Below are 12,733 nucleotides of genomic sequence, written 5' to 3'. Positions count from 1 at the left end.
TTCAGCCTCTTGAACACACTTAGTCCTATCCCCTCAACCCCCCGCCTTGAATTTCAGTCCCCTTCTTTTGCAATCCAAAAAGCTTCCCCCGTAGCTGTGACCCTGAGGGGTGGAGGGGGCAGAGCTGCAGCAGCCACCTTTCTGCCTTCCCTCAGCACCCTGCTGGATGGGTCCCCAGCCTGCCCTCAGGCCCCCTCCTCCCAGGGGCTGGAAGCACCCAGGCTCCTGAAGGCCTGAAGTCCACAAAGCATCCTGGTGTTAAGGTTAAGTGGTTGGAAAACTGCAGGGGTTCATCACACGATGCACACTATGAGAAATGTTTATTAAATCGGCTTTCGTTTCATTTCTTTTAAAAAATAAAAAGGCAGAAAGAAGTTAAACACACTGCTTTCGTGGCATGCTCCACAGTATGAAAAAATCCCAAGCATTCAGTTAAGCTGTCAGCGGCTCTGTTTGACCTTTCCATGGGGTCTTTGAACTTAGACCTGGAGATTTGACTCTTTTTTTCCCCCACCTCGGCTCTCTCCTTCCCCCCCTGCCTCAGCTCACAACCTGGAGAGGGAGGGGGCTGTGTTTACAGCTCATGATTTCACCCTTGGTTTATTTTTGGGGGGCGTGGAGGGGAGCAGGATGGGGCCCCGTGTCACGGACACAAATGTGGGAGGTGGTCTGAGGCAGGGCAGGGTCCTACCCAGTGGTTTTTTCCCCTTCATCTCAGCCAAACTCTTGGATCCCAAGTGCTGGAAGTGGGACAAGCCCCCTCGGCCCTGCACAGCTCCCTCTCTAGTTTGCTTTAAGTCGGGTCTAGCTTCACAGGAGGCTGGACCAGAGGAGACCCAAGTGGGTGTTTCTTCTGTGAGGGTTTCTCAGCTAATTCATTGTTCTTAAGCATGACGGTTCCTCTCTGTCCCTTTTCTCCCAGGGCTGACCCCTCCTCCTCCAGCTGACAACCATTCCATCGAACATGGGGACTCTCAGCTAGTAACCTAAGAAAGCATCACCCTCTCCTTGCAAAACCCCTTCTCTCCTGTCCCCTCCCACCACCTTCCCAGCTGCTGGGAGGGGAGGGAGCCCAGGGAGCTGCCTTTGGAGCTCTCCACAGTGAGAAACCACCTCTGAAAAGAGCCAGAGAATAAACTGCAGCCCACACAGGCTACATGGTCTGAGCAAAGCTCCTGCTCCTCTTCCTCCCACAGTTCTCAGGCTCCCTCTCCAAGCACCACTCTCTCCCAATCCCTCCTCCCTGGGACAACCCAGACCCCTAAGGTGACAACATCCAAAAACACGCCCGACCTGCCTCCAGACCCAGCCTGCCTTCAAACAGAGCTCCAGCTACGAACACAGCATCAACTGAATACTGAACAATATCAAAAAGACAGCATAAGGAAAGAAAACAGAACTGAAATGCTTAATGGCATATTTATACACATTTATCAACAGTCAACAACAACAACAAAAAAGAAGGCGGCGGCAAGTTACACATCCATTCTGTACGCTGACAATCCCGGTGCACGGAGAGGTGACCACACGTGCTTGGGTGACACAGATGACCTGAAGGAGCTACACTGGGGAGCAGGGGAGGGGGTGACCTACCACGAAACCTCGCCTCCACGACGTGGACATTCAGGGCAGTGTTGCTTTAAGGCTAATTTCTAAGGCTGAGTCTTCTTTTGTCCAACCCCTCGATCCCAAGTTCAAGCACAGATCACGATCCTCCACGTGATCCTCCTCTTATACCCAGCACAACCTGATATATATATATATATATATATATTTATTTACCTCTATACTTTCTAAAGGCTCTATCTACTAAAAGGCAGGAAGAGGAAAGGGAGGAGTGAAAGTGGGGAAAAGCCTCTGAATGGATCAGTTTGCCCCAGTGCAGGAATTTCCTAGCCCGTAGCGCAACCACGTGCAGTGGGCAAGTTAGGACTTCAAAATGACCACGGGACTCCCGCCCTCTCCGTTGCTCCAAAGGGGAGAGTGAAATACTGCAAGAAACAGAAAGATTCCTGAAGTGGGGAAGGTGATCAGGAGTTTCAGCTCCTCCCCTTCCCTGCTTCGAGGTGGCAAAGAGCTGAGTGATACGGACGTTTCCAGCTCAAGTGCCCCTACGGCTAAGGAAAAGGCTTTGCTTAAAAATATATATCTATAGAACTATACATATAGATCATCTTTTTAGAGATACTCTGATTTTATTACATAGCTCCTGGGTCACTCTCCCCCTCCATCTACGTGGCATGACAAAAAGAAGCCACATACCTCAAGTTGACAATCCAAACTAAGTGTTTCAACCGACACAACCTAAAATCCTGAATTCCTTTGCTTTGATAAGCTGATCTCCTGCCGTTGATGTAACTGGAAGGTCTTACAAAGAAAAGTGTTTTTTTTCCCCAGAAAAATCAGGTTTAGGGCAATTTCCCAGCAGTGTTACAATATGTGACAATATCCTCTAGAGTAAGGAAAATTTCATTGAACAAGAGAGTGATGTAAAGATGTTTTAAACATGCACACATGTGGCTGGGAACCCCCAGGCCTCATCCTGCCATATATAAATGCAGGATTTCTAAGGTTAAGGGCATTTTTTTTTTAAAAAAAGCTTTCTTCTTTTTTTTTTTCCAATATGATTTGTATGCAAGCATTAGCTTAAGAGTGGGAACTTAGTACAGAATTAGACTTTCCCCCAAATACCTCTCCATAAAAAAACATTGAAGGAGGTTAAAAAAGTGGCTTCATTTTCGTTTTGTTCTGTTTGCAAACGGGACCAAAATGAACCCACAGCCACTGACCCTTTAATAAAACCAATCAATGGAAATGAACCCATTTATAAACTTACAGCCCCAAGAAAAAAAAAAAAACAAACACACACAAAGAAAAACCCCAAAAAAAAAGCCCAAAACATCCCCGCTCTTCAGAGAGTAAAAAATCTGAAGCACGATTTCAGTTAAGGATTGACCTAGTGACACAAACCAGTTGGAGAGGACATGGGACACATCACACCCGGGTGTCAGGGGCTCTTCCCCCTCCTCTCCCAGGAAACACCAGGGAATTGGGGCCATGGTAGGAAAAGATGAGTATGAAGGAACAAAAATCCTAAACTCTGCTTCAGCAGCCAATTAACACGTATAAAAAAAAGTCAGTGTTGAAAAAAAAAGAGAGTTAAAAAAAAAAACCCAAAAAGGCAAAGTTTTCTGGTAACAGGCCACAGCCTTCTCCTCTGTACCTCTTCCACCAAGGTTATTTCTGAGCCACAGAGGGGTGAGGAAGGGGGAGGAAGGACTTGATCTCCTGCTACAGCAACTTTCCCCATCACACAAAACTGATGTGTAACTAACTCAGCCACAAGGATACGGGAAAGTTTTATTTATTACAAAAAAAAAAAAAAAAAGTACTTAAAAATAAAAATGATAAGCACTGTATGGTAATATTGGAAGTATTTATATACATTAAGTTTTCTTTGTCTTTTGTTGAAATGTCTCCTGGTCACTTGGTGGCACTTGGGGTCCCCTCGAGCGCCGTCCGCCCTGCTCCCCCCTTCCCCTCCCCGGCTCTCACGGCTCAGTAGACGGAGCTGTTCCTTATGCCACAGCACAGCACCATGCTCAGGATCATCTCGAAGATCTGTGGGGAGAGACAGGGGCAACAGTGAGGCCACGACCTGTACGATGCAGGAGCTCCCGCCATCCCAAGGTCCCCTGCTCCACATCAACACTCTCACGGTGGAGATCGGGGCTGATGCTTTGTCCTCGCTGCTGTCCTCATTAGGAGCTGCTAAGGGAGAAGATTAGAGCCCAGCTTTTGTGCAGGTTACCAGCCCATGCCACCCACTGCTCCTGCTTTACCACGCTCACCAGGCACGTGCTCAAACACCCCGACCCTCTGGGAGGGTGAGGAATTCCCTTGGTCCCCCCGTGCCCCAGAGCAGCCGGGGTGCGGAGGGCTGGCGCTGCGGACTGTGCTGCAGGGGCACCCAGAGGAGAGGGGGAACGAGGGGGACGGATCCTGCCCTGCTGGAACAGGACCGAGGCACCCTGAGGTGGCCTTTCCCCATCCCACAAGGGTGCTGTGCAGTTCAGCTCACCATGATCACGGCCACCACGATGGCAGCGATGCCGATCAGGTACAGCTTCCCGGAGAAGAGCTCGTCGATCTTCCTGTGGCAGTTCGAGGTCTGAAGCAGAGAAGCAGGCAGGTCAGAGAACTTGCTTCCCCTCACCCACCCCCAGAAGGGGACGTCTGCTTCCCGTGGTCCTGCCTCTAGGACTTCCCACCAGAATTCACCCCTCTGCATCTTGCAGCCCCAGCAGGCAGGAGGAGCGATGGAAGCACCAGCAGGAACCTCCGACATCCCTCAACACCACCCCCAAATAAAGGAAGCCTCAACCCTTGATCTAATTCCCCGTAAACCCTCCAGTTTCCCTGGCAGCTGAGTTTCCTTGCAGGAGCTCTGCTGGGTGAAGATCAGCTGTGCCTACCTCTAAAAAGGTTTTCAGGATGGAGTCCTTCTTTGGGCAGAGGTCCTCTCTCCACAGGGGAGTGACAGTTCCTATTGCATTATCAGGACCACAGCAGTCCAGCTACATGGAGAGAGGGGGAAAAAACAACAAAAAACAACAAAACCACCCATGTTATCAGACAGCAGACAAATACTGATGCAAAGCTCTCCCCACCCTTAAATGTCCTTGAAACCACCCAAGACCAAGGGGGCATCCTGGAGAGGAAAATAAGGGAGGGGGAATAACTCTCCAAATTAGATTTTTCTTTCTTTCTTTCCTTGCAGAGCAGTTGATTTCTACAGTAGTCCCAGACAGGTCTGGCATTGGTGTCCTGGAGAAGAGTAAACCAAACTCTTTCCGGAGATTTTGGGATTAGTTCAAAGCAATAGTTTTCTTCCATTGACTTTTACTTAATCAGGGGTGCTGGGGTAAATGAAAAGCAACTTAATTAGAGCTGGGGCCAGGCCTCCCAGCACAGCATGAAGGACAGAACATTGAAGAGGGTGCAAGTCTGTTTCTTAGAATGATAGAATCATTTAGGTTGGAAGGGACCTCCAAGATAATCAAGTCCAACCACTGAGCCACCAGGGCTCCAAAGTCCTCTGCTAAAACAGATCAGAATCTGTCAGGGTTGGAAGGGACCACAAGGATCCCCCAGTTCCAACCCCTCTGCCATGAGCAGGGACACCTCCCACTAGATCAGGCTGCCCAGAGCCTCCTCCAGCCTGGCCTTAAAGACCCCCAGGGATGGGGCCTCAACCCCCTCCCTGGGCAACCCATGCCAGGGTCTCACCACTCTCATGGGGAAGAACTTCTTCCTCATATCCAGCCTGAATCTGCCCACTTCCAGCTTTGCCCCATTCCCTCTAGTCCTGTTGTTACTTCTTGACATGTTGGAACAGCAAACTCCACAGGCTAAGACCTGAATGGAGCAGCATCTGCTTCAGACCCTGTTTTCACCTTCATTTTCCCACCCCCATTCTTAATTCTCCTTCCTCCTACATTCTCTGGTCACAAGAAATTCCTGTGGAGAGGGATTTCTACATAGAGCTTGGAAAGGATGCAGTGAAAAGCCAGTGCTGAGATAACATTGGATCCAGTTCATTCCTGAGCATCAAAAATAAACTCCAGTGTGACCTTTGTTCCCTGCCTGAGGACTGGTAGTTCCACTTACTGCCTCTGCCTCATGGGGAGGATCAGCAGCAGTTGCTCCTCACCACTTACCCACTGACAAATTGCACACAGAACCCCAGACTGGTTTGGGTTGAAGGGACCTCTCAAAGTCATCCAGTCCAACCCTCCTGCAGCTAGAGCAGGTTGCTCAGAGCTCCATCCAACCTCCCCTGGAATGGTTGCAGGGATGGGGCAGCGACCACCTCTCTGGGCAACCTGGGCTCAACACCCTCCTCATAAAAAAATCTCTTCCTTCTCTCTAGTCTCCATCTCCGAGTTCAAACCCATCCCCTCACGTCCTATTGCAACAGGCCCTGCTCAAAAGTTTGGCCAACTACAAAGAAATTATGGAGGGGTTATCTGCAGCACGTGGGACCCTGTCTGTTAGCAGTTGCTTGGGCCAACCCATGGAGCCCACCAGTCTCCTACCGTCTCGTGGAAGGTCTTCACAACAGCCTTGCCATTGCTCGAGTCCGAGTCTGCCATGAGCGCCTGCTGGAAGGCTTGGTCATAGAACTGCTTCACGTCTTTGGCTATCTAGGAAAGACAGGAGAAAGAGAAGACCTTTCACCCGGAGGAGGAGGAAACCCATCCAGCACATGTGTTCCCTCTAATGGCAGTTTTGGGATAGATTTGGACGCTGTTTATTTGCAGAAGTGCGTCACAAAAGGGCTGTCTCAGAGGGCTCGGGTTCCCTCCAGCTGTACTCTCTTGAGAGCAGCAAATATTAAGAACCTCATCCACCAGCCAGCAGGTTCCAGTCAACACTATCCAGCTCCTCAAGCCCTCTCTAGAAGGCTGTCCTGGTTCTGTGTAAAAAGGGGTTCAGGGCAGGACCCACACGGAACAGAACTATGTACTCACCTCTCCCCCCCTGAGAGAGAGAGAGACACTTTGGAAAAAAAAATGAAGTATATTGTTTAACAAGGAACAGAAAACGGAAAAGGGAGATAAGGAAAATAATATATACAAAGATTAGGGGAAAAATACAAAAAATAAAATATACAAAACCCTCAGAAATGGTTCCAGGGTCCCACGGAGTGAAAGGACAACCTTCCTCTCCGAGCTCCAAGGCAGGAGTGAAATTAGAACCCACTCCCTGCCTCTTATCAGAGTGTGTGTGGGAAGGGGAGGGAATACAATGGGTCACCCCCACCCGGGGTCCTCCCAGTTGCTGGAAGGGCACGCCCTCATTCCAAGCCTCAAACCACAACCAAGGCAAAGACAGCCAGGGCCCAGAGGGTGAACCCCAAGATCTCAGAGAGCCCTCAGCCCACATGGATTCACTGTTGAGCTCAAGAATGCAGAAATGGCTCGTTCTGAACCACCCACCTCATGGGGACAAAGCAATCAGGCAACACATTCCCTGTGGCTGTAGGGACAGGACACATGGGGGAATTCAGGAGGAGGTGAGGTGCACAAGCAAGGCCATCTGTAGGTGTGGACACCTCTGGCCCAAGGGAGGTGGCAGGAATTGGGGAGAGACTGCACACTGAGGCGTAGTGAGGTGGCTCATTTGGGTCAGGCAGCTTAGGTGCTTTTAGATGGATGTCAAGCTCTGGCTGGGTCCCCACCCAGAGCTGGGCACCCCCATTCTGGAAATGGTTAGGTGAAGTCTCATCCTCACTCCAGCCCTGCCACCCGAGCTGCTGAACTGCAGCCACCCATGGGGGTCTGCTCCTCAATGCAGACACCCCTCATTTGCAGGGAAATTTGCTTTGTGGCTTCTCCTCTCACACCCTCCAAGGATTTGGGAGAGGCAGATGAAAGGAGGAGATGCAAGAGAAGCAAACGAAAAAAAATGTGAGCAAATAGGAAAGGGAAAACACTTTCCAGAACATCTGCTCTTGGCAGCTCAGGCTGGATTACCACATGAAAAAGAAACTGCAGCAAGAAGGAGCCTGATTTCAATCAATCATCTCAGCATTTCTCTGTCGCTGCTCAAAAAAAGTCTCCTTTGGAGGCTGATGTTCTCCAATCAAACTATTTGATTCTGGTCCATAATAAAATATAATCCTAGTTCTTGCCTCCCCACCTTGTATGTAAAGCACCTCCAAGAAGGCAGGCAGAGGGAGAGACTGCCTCCAGCTCTGTGGAAGAGCATCCTGTGATAGGAGCTGACCAAGTGCACACCCAAGTGGAACAGAGACCCCACTGGGGGCAGCTCTTGGGTGCCTGGCATCATTCCACGGTCCCCTCCCAGCCCACCTGGCTCCAGAGATGCCCTTGACTGAGGTGGGGAGGAGCAAACTGCTGGCTTGGTGAGCAGGGACTTCCAAACAGCCTCTTTGTCACCAAGGCTGCAAAAGCAGCTGAGGCCAACAGCCTGCCACCCTTCCTTTTAAACTGCCAGACTAATCGTAGGGGCTGAAGTCATTGCTCTCATCCTGACAACTCCCAATTTCTCAGCTTTATGCTCTGCTGGCCAAGCTCCTTCATCCCAGCATGGAAAGCAACAGCCCCGGGGTCTTTCCTTTTAATGCCCTCGGTTCAGCTCCTCTTGGACTCTTCAGGAGTCACAAATGAACATCTGCAGGAGGCACAGCCCCTCTGCAAAGGTTAATCAGCTCACCCAAGTTGCTAGGAAACAGCACCCTGCCTGCATAAGAGCAAGTTTAGCCCTGGAAGAGTTCATTCCAGTGAAGTCATGCTCTCCTTCTGGTCAATGACTACCAGGCTGCTCCCATTCATGGCTGAGCTTGTCCGTGGCCTGCAGGAAAGCTGAGCAGGCCACCCCCTACCTCTCTCCAAAGTAAACCCATCTCCTGCTCTGCCAGAGAGCCTGGCTGTGAGCACAAGCTGGCCCCTCCTCTGCTCCAAACCTTGAGACATCATCACCCAGCCTGCTCCTGGCTGCAGCACGGCCGTGGTGCCCATCCATGGATAGTTGGGCTCTCCAAAACTACACTCTGCATGTGTGTGAGCAGGTGTGACCACAGGGAAAGGAAGGTGAGAAGCTGCAGCTTTCAGTACCTGCTCCAGGCAGAGGACCTCATCCCAGCAGTCCATGGAAGGTGCTTGGGATGAGATTTCAGCCCTCAGAGGTGCACAGCTTTGAAACCCCTCCAGGGATGGGAACTCCACCTCTGCCCTGGGCAGCTTGTTCTGGGGCTTGGCAACTCTTTTGGGGAGGAAATTTTACCTAATATTCAAACCTAAACCTCCCCTGGTGCAACTTGAGGCTGTTTCCTCTTGTCCTATCACTCATCACTTGGGAGAAAAGACTGGTCTAGGGACTCCCACTGTGAGCAAGGAGGAGACCCATGCTAGAGAGGGCTATTTTTGTTCCAGACATAGCACTGTAGACCCTGAGGGGCAGCTGCTACCATCAAGTGCTCACATTTAAAGTTCATCAGCCCAGCCAAGAGGAATTAGGTGACCAGCCCGGGTCACACAGCTAATCCAAGCCCCCATGACTCAGTCTGGGAGCATTTTGTGAGCAGAGCAGCTCGTGCCAGCACGGGAGGTTCTGCCCCAGCCTCCCTGTCCCACCAACGAAGGTTTTGGGTTGTCTTACTTGGTCTTTGTTGACGAATCCCCAAATTCCAGCTGCAACTTCGCAGGCAAACAGGATGACCAGGCAAGTGAAGAACTGCAAAGGCAAATCAAGAGAGGGACACTTCATGTGGCTATGGGCAAAAGCAGCCATTGGGTGGGTAGAGGTGTGGAGAGGCACTCAGAGAATCATTAAGGTTGGACAAGACCTCTAAGATCATCAAGTCCAACCATCATGACCACTAAAACATGGCCCCAAGTGCCACGTCCACACGTTTTTTGGACCCCTCCAGGGCTGGGGACTCCAGCACCTCCCTGGGCAGTCTGGCCCACGACCACTCTGCCAGGAGAGAAATTCTTCCCAAAATCCCATCAAAACCTCCCCTGGTGCAACTTAATCCCATTCCCCCTCGTCCTATCTCTAGTTACCTGGGAGAAGAAACTCCTGCTGAGGGAGGAGATCAGAGCAAGGTGTTGCCTGACTTCAAACCATTTTCTCTGTCATACACATGCTCAGCCCAAACACACTTTTCTAGAACTCTTTGAATGCCACCCCATGCCCTGACTTCCAACTTGGGGTAGCCACGTGGGGGTCAGCAGAACCCTCTGCACACAGAGCCTGGCAGGGAGGAGGGTGCCCAGGCACCCGTGGGACCATCCTGCCAAGCTCCTTGCTCTGCCAACAGATGCTCTGAGGATGGGAGTGGCCAGGGCAGGGTTAAAAACACATTCCAGCTGCTGAGGAGCTGCGGGGTGTCAGGGTGTGATTTATGGGCAGCTCTGCTGGCATCCACAGCCCTGCAAGGCTGCTGCAGTTTTTTGCATAAATACCAACAATGACGTCTTCCCCCAGCCCCACCCTGCCCGTGGGATTCCAGCACACCTCCCTGCAGCCCCCCAGAGCCTCCCTGCAGCCCCCCAGAGCCCCCCTTCCAGCTTTATTTTTGTTCAGACCCCAGGAACGTGTTTTGGTGGTCGGTCTGTTAGATTTGGAATGGGAAGTCGTAGAGCTCACACATCATAGAATTGTCAGGGTTGGATGGGACCTGAAAGATCATCTCCCACTAGAGCAGGTTGCTCAGAGCTCCATCCAGCCTGGCCTTAAAAATTTCCAGGGATGGGGCTTCCAGCACCTCCCTGGGCAACCTGTGCCAGTGTCTCCCCACCCTCGTGGTGTAGATCAGAGTGAAGTGAGGAGGCACAGCCAGGCACACTCCACACACAGCCCCCATCACCTCCACCACCCCACCACCCTCAACGACTTCATCCCAGGAAGAGCCCCAGACTGGGAGAGTTGCCACAGAACTAAAGAAGCAAGAGGTGGGTGGAGCCAGGGGAAGACAAAGTCACACTGTGGGCTGGGACGACTGCTCCTGGGCAATCTCTTTTCCAGACACATTCAGGACATTTCCTTCAGCAACAGAGGAAATGGGAATTTCCAGAATGATGCTAGGACCTGGCTCTCACGTGCAAGAGCAAAGGGTTGTCCAAAAAAATGGAAGCAGGACTATAGACCTGACAGCAGGAGAGGACTTCCCATGTCTTGTCCACTCCCCAAACAACGAGCTCCTATTTGAACACCCACCTACCCCTGATTCTCCAGGGACAGCTTTGAGGGACTGGGTCCCACATCCCCCCAAGAAATCACCTCACCCTAAATCTCAGGCAGGATGCCACTGCAGTCCTCTGGCTAAGCACTAGGGCTCACTCTTCTGGTGGCTACCCCCCAGTGAAGGATGGCTCCTGTATCCCAGGTTTGGAGGGGCAGCTTCCTGCAGGCTCAGTTCTACCAGCTGGCTGTGAAACACCAGAGCCACAGTGATGGGATGAGCCCCAGCCCCTTCCTGGGGAGCAGCACCCACTCCACGCTGAGCAGATCCCTCCTGCCTTCCTCCAGTCTCACCACCCACCTTCCACACCACTGATTTGGGCAGCGTGGAGCTTCCTGGTCCCTTCCCCTGCTGCAAGAAGCCTGCAGTGACTCCATCAGCTGGCTGCAGGATTGGGGAGAGCGTTTCCTGCCCTGCAACACCTTGAGGACACTGCCTGGAAATAACCTTGGAGCACGGTGGGAGCCTTGGCCAGCAGAAAGTGTCATCAAGAGGTGTCTCCAGCCTCCTCTTGGCAAGCCAAGGTGTGAGCAAACATGGGCTGCACATGGGGAGCAGAGCTGCTAATTTCAGCCTCAGGTACATTGTACCATCTGCCCTCCTAATCCTCTTTCCAACTTCAAGAGGGACCAAGGGGCAATTCAGGTTCTGTAATCACTTACATTAACAACAAAAAAAAAAAACACACAATCCAAAGCTGCCAGACCTGACTAAAAAAACCCATTGGATTTGTCCACGGGCTCCTCCTGTTCTCAGCAGCAGTGTTAATGGCTGAAAACTCCCCCAGCAGCTCTCATCCACTCAGGTTCTTCAGAAAAACATGTTTTATAAAAGCTGGTGAGGAGCACCCCCTTCTTACTGGGAAATAGAAGCAGCTAGAGGTGAAGCCCTCTGTGAGAGCAAGGGAAAACAGCTCCATCTCCCTCTGTCCCAGCTGAATCTACACCCATGGGGTCCCTACACCACTACCAAGAACCTTCCAGCCCAACCAAGCCAAGTGCTACAAAGTCCTTCCCATTTTTATTTTTTTAAAAAGTTTTACCCTTCCAATCTTTTTTTTTTGCATCAAGTTCTCGCATCAAGGGTGCACTCCAGTGATGGGCTTTCCAGGATGTACCTAGACATCCTCACTAAGATTTTAGGGGAAATCTTTGCTGTTTCCTCATCGAAACAGATAAAAATAGTAGATGGTTCCTTAAAAGAACTGGAATTCCCCACAAGCAGCCTTGAAACAGCGAAAGGGGAAGATGTAGAGGACAGCAGGTATGAAAGAGGGTTTCGTGGGTGCTTGGTAAGACAGCCAGACCATGAAGAAAGAGATAAAAGCATGAAGGAGTTTCATATAAAGCAGAGAAGATGATCTCCAAGGATCTCACTGCTCACACATACAAGCAGCCTTGAAACAGCGAAAGGGGAAGATGTAGAGGACAGCAGGTATGAAAGAGGGTTTCGTGGGTGCTTGGTAAGACAGTCAGACCATGAAGAGAGAGATAAAAGCATGAAGGGGTTTCATATATAGCAGAGAAGATGATCTCCAAAGATCTCACTGCTCACACAGGTCTTCTGCAGGCAGGCAGGAGCAGGAGCTCACAGCCTGCCTGCCAGCTCAGCTGGGCTCAGCAGAGGCCTCAGCCAAACAGCACTGCCCTGCTCCTTCCAGAGGTCAGCCAGTTCCCACAGAACTCTGGAGATCATCTCATCCAACCCCCCTGCTCCAGCAGCTCACCCACAGCAGGGTGCCCAGGGTCCCATCCAGGTGGGTTTGGGATCTCTCCAGAGAAGGAGGCTCCACAGCCTCTCTGGGCAGCCTGGGCCAGGGCTCTGGTACCCTCACAGGAAACAAGTTTTTCCTCATGTTCAGACAGAACCTCCTGAGATCCAGTTTGTGGTCGTTGCCCCTTGGCCTGTCTCTGGGCACCACTGAAAAGAGTCTGGCCCCATCCTCTTGACCCACATCCT

At 51.2% G+C, this 12,733-nt stretch overlaps 1 protein-coding gene across 1 annotated transcript in view; it reads right to left on the bottom strand.

Annotated features, from left to right (window-relative positions):
- Positions 1-3,427: 3,427 nt before the first annotated feature.
- Positions 3,428-12,733, bottom strand: part of CD81 (CD81 molecule) — a 10,059-nt gene continuing 753 nt past the window's right edge. The window contains exons 2-6 of the mRNA XM_008940992.1: positions 9,187-9,261; positions 6,099-6,206; positions 4,476-4,577; positions 4,082-4,171; positions 3,428-3,621 (exon numbers count right to left, since the gene is read on the bottom strand). Coding sequence (XP_008939240.1) covers positions 3,559-3,621; positions 4,082-4,171; positions 4,476-4,577; positions 6,099-6,206; positions 9,187-9,261 — 438 coding nt within the window. The 3' untranslated portion in view covers positions 3,428-3,558. The remainder of the gene's footprint in view (positions 3,622-4,081; positions 4,172-4,475; positions 4,578-6,098; positions 6,207-9,186; positions 9,262-12,733) is intronic.

Source organism: Merops nubicus, unplaced genomic scaffold (genome assembly GCF_000691845.1).
Source record: "Merops nubicus isolate BGI_N331 unplaced genomic scaffold, ASM69184v1 scaffold26015, whole genome shotgun sequence".
Lineage (NCBI taxonomy): Eukaryota > Metazoa > Chordata > Aves > Coraciiformes > Meropidae > Merops > Merops nubicus.
Note: the sequence above shows the minus strand (reverse complement) of the source record. Positions and strands in the feature narration are given on the sequence as shown.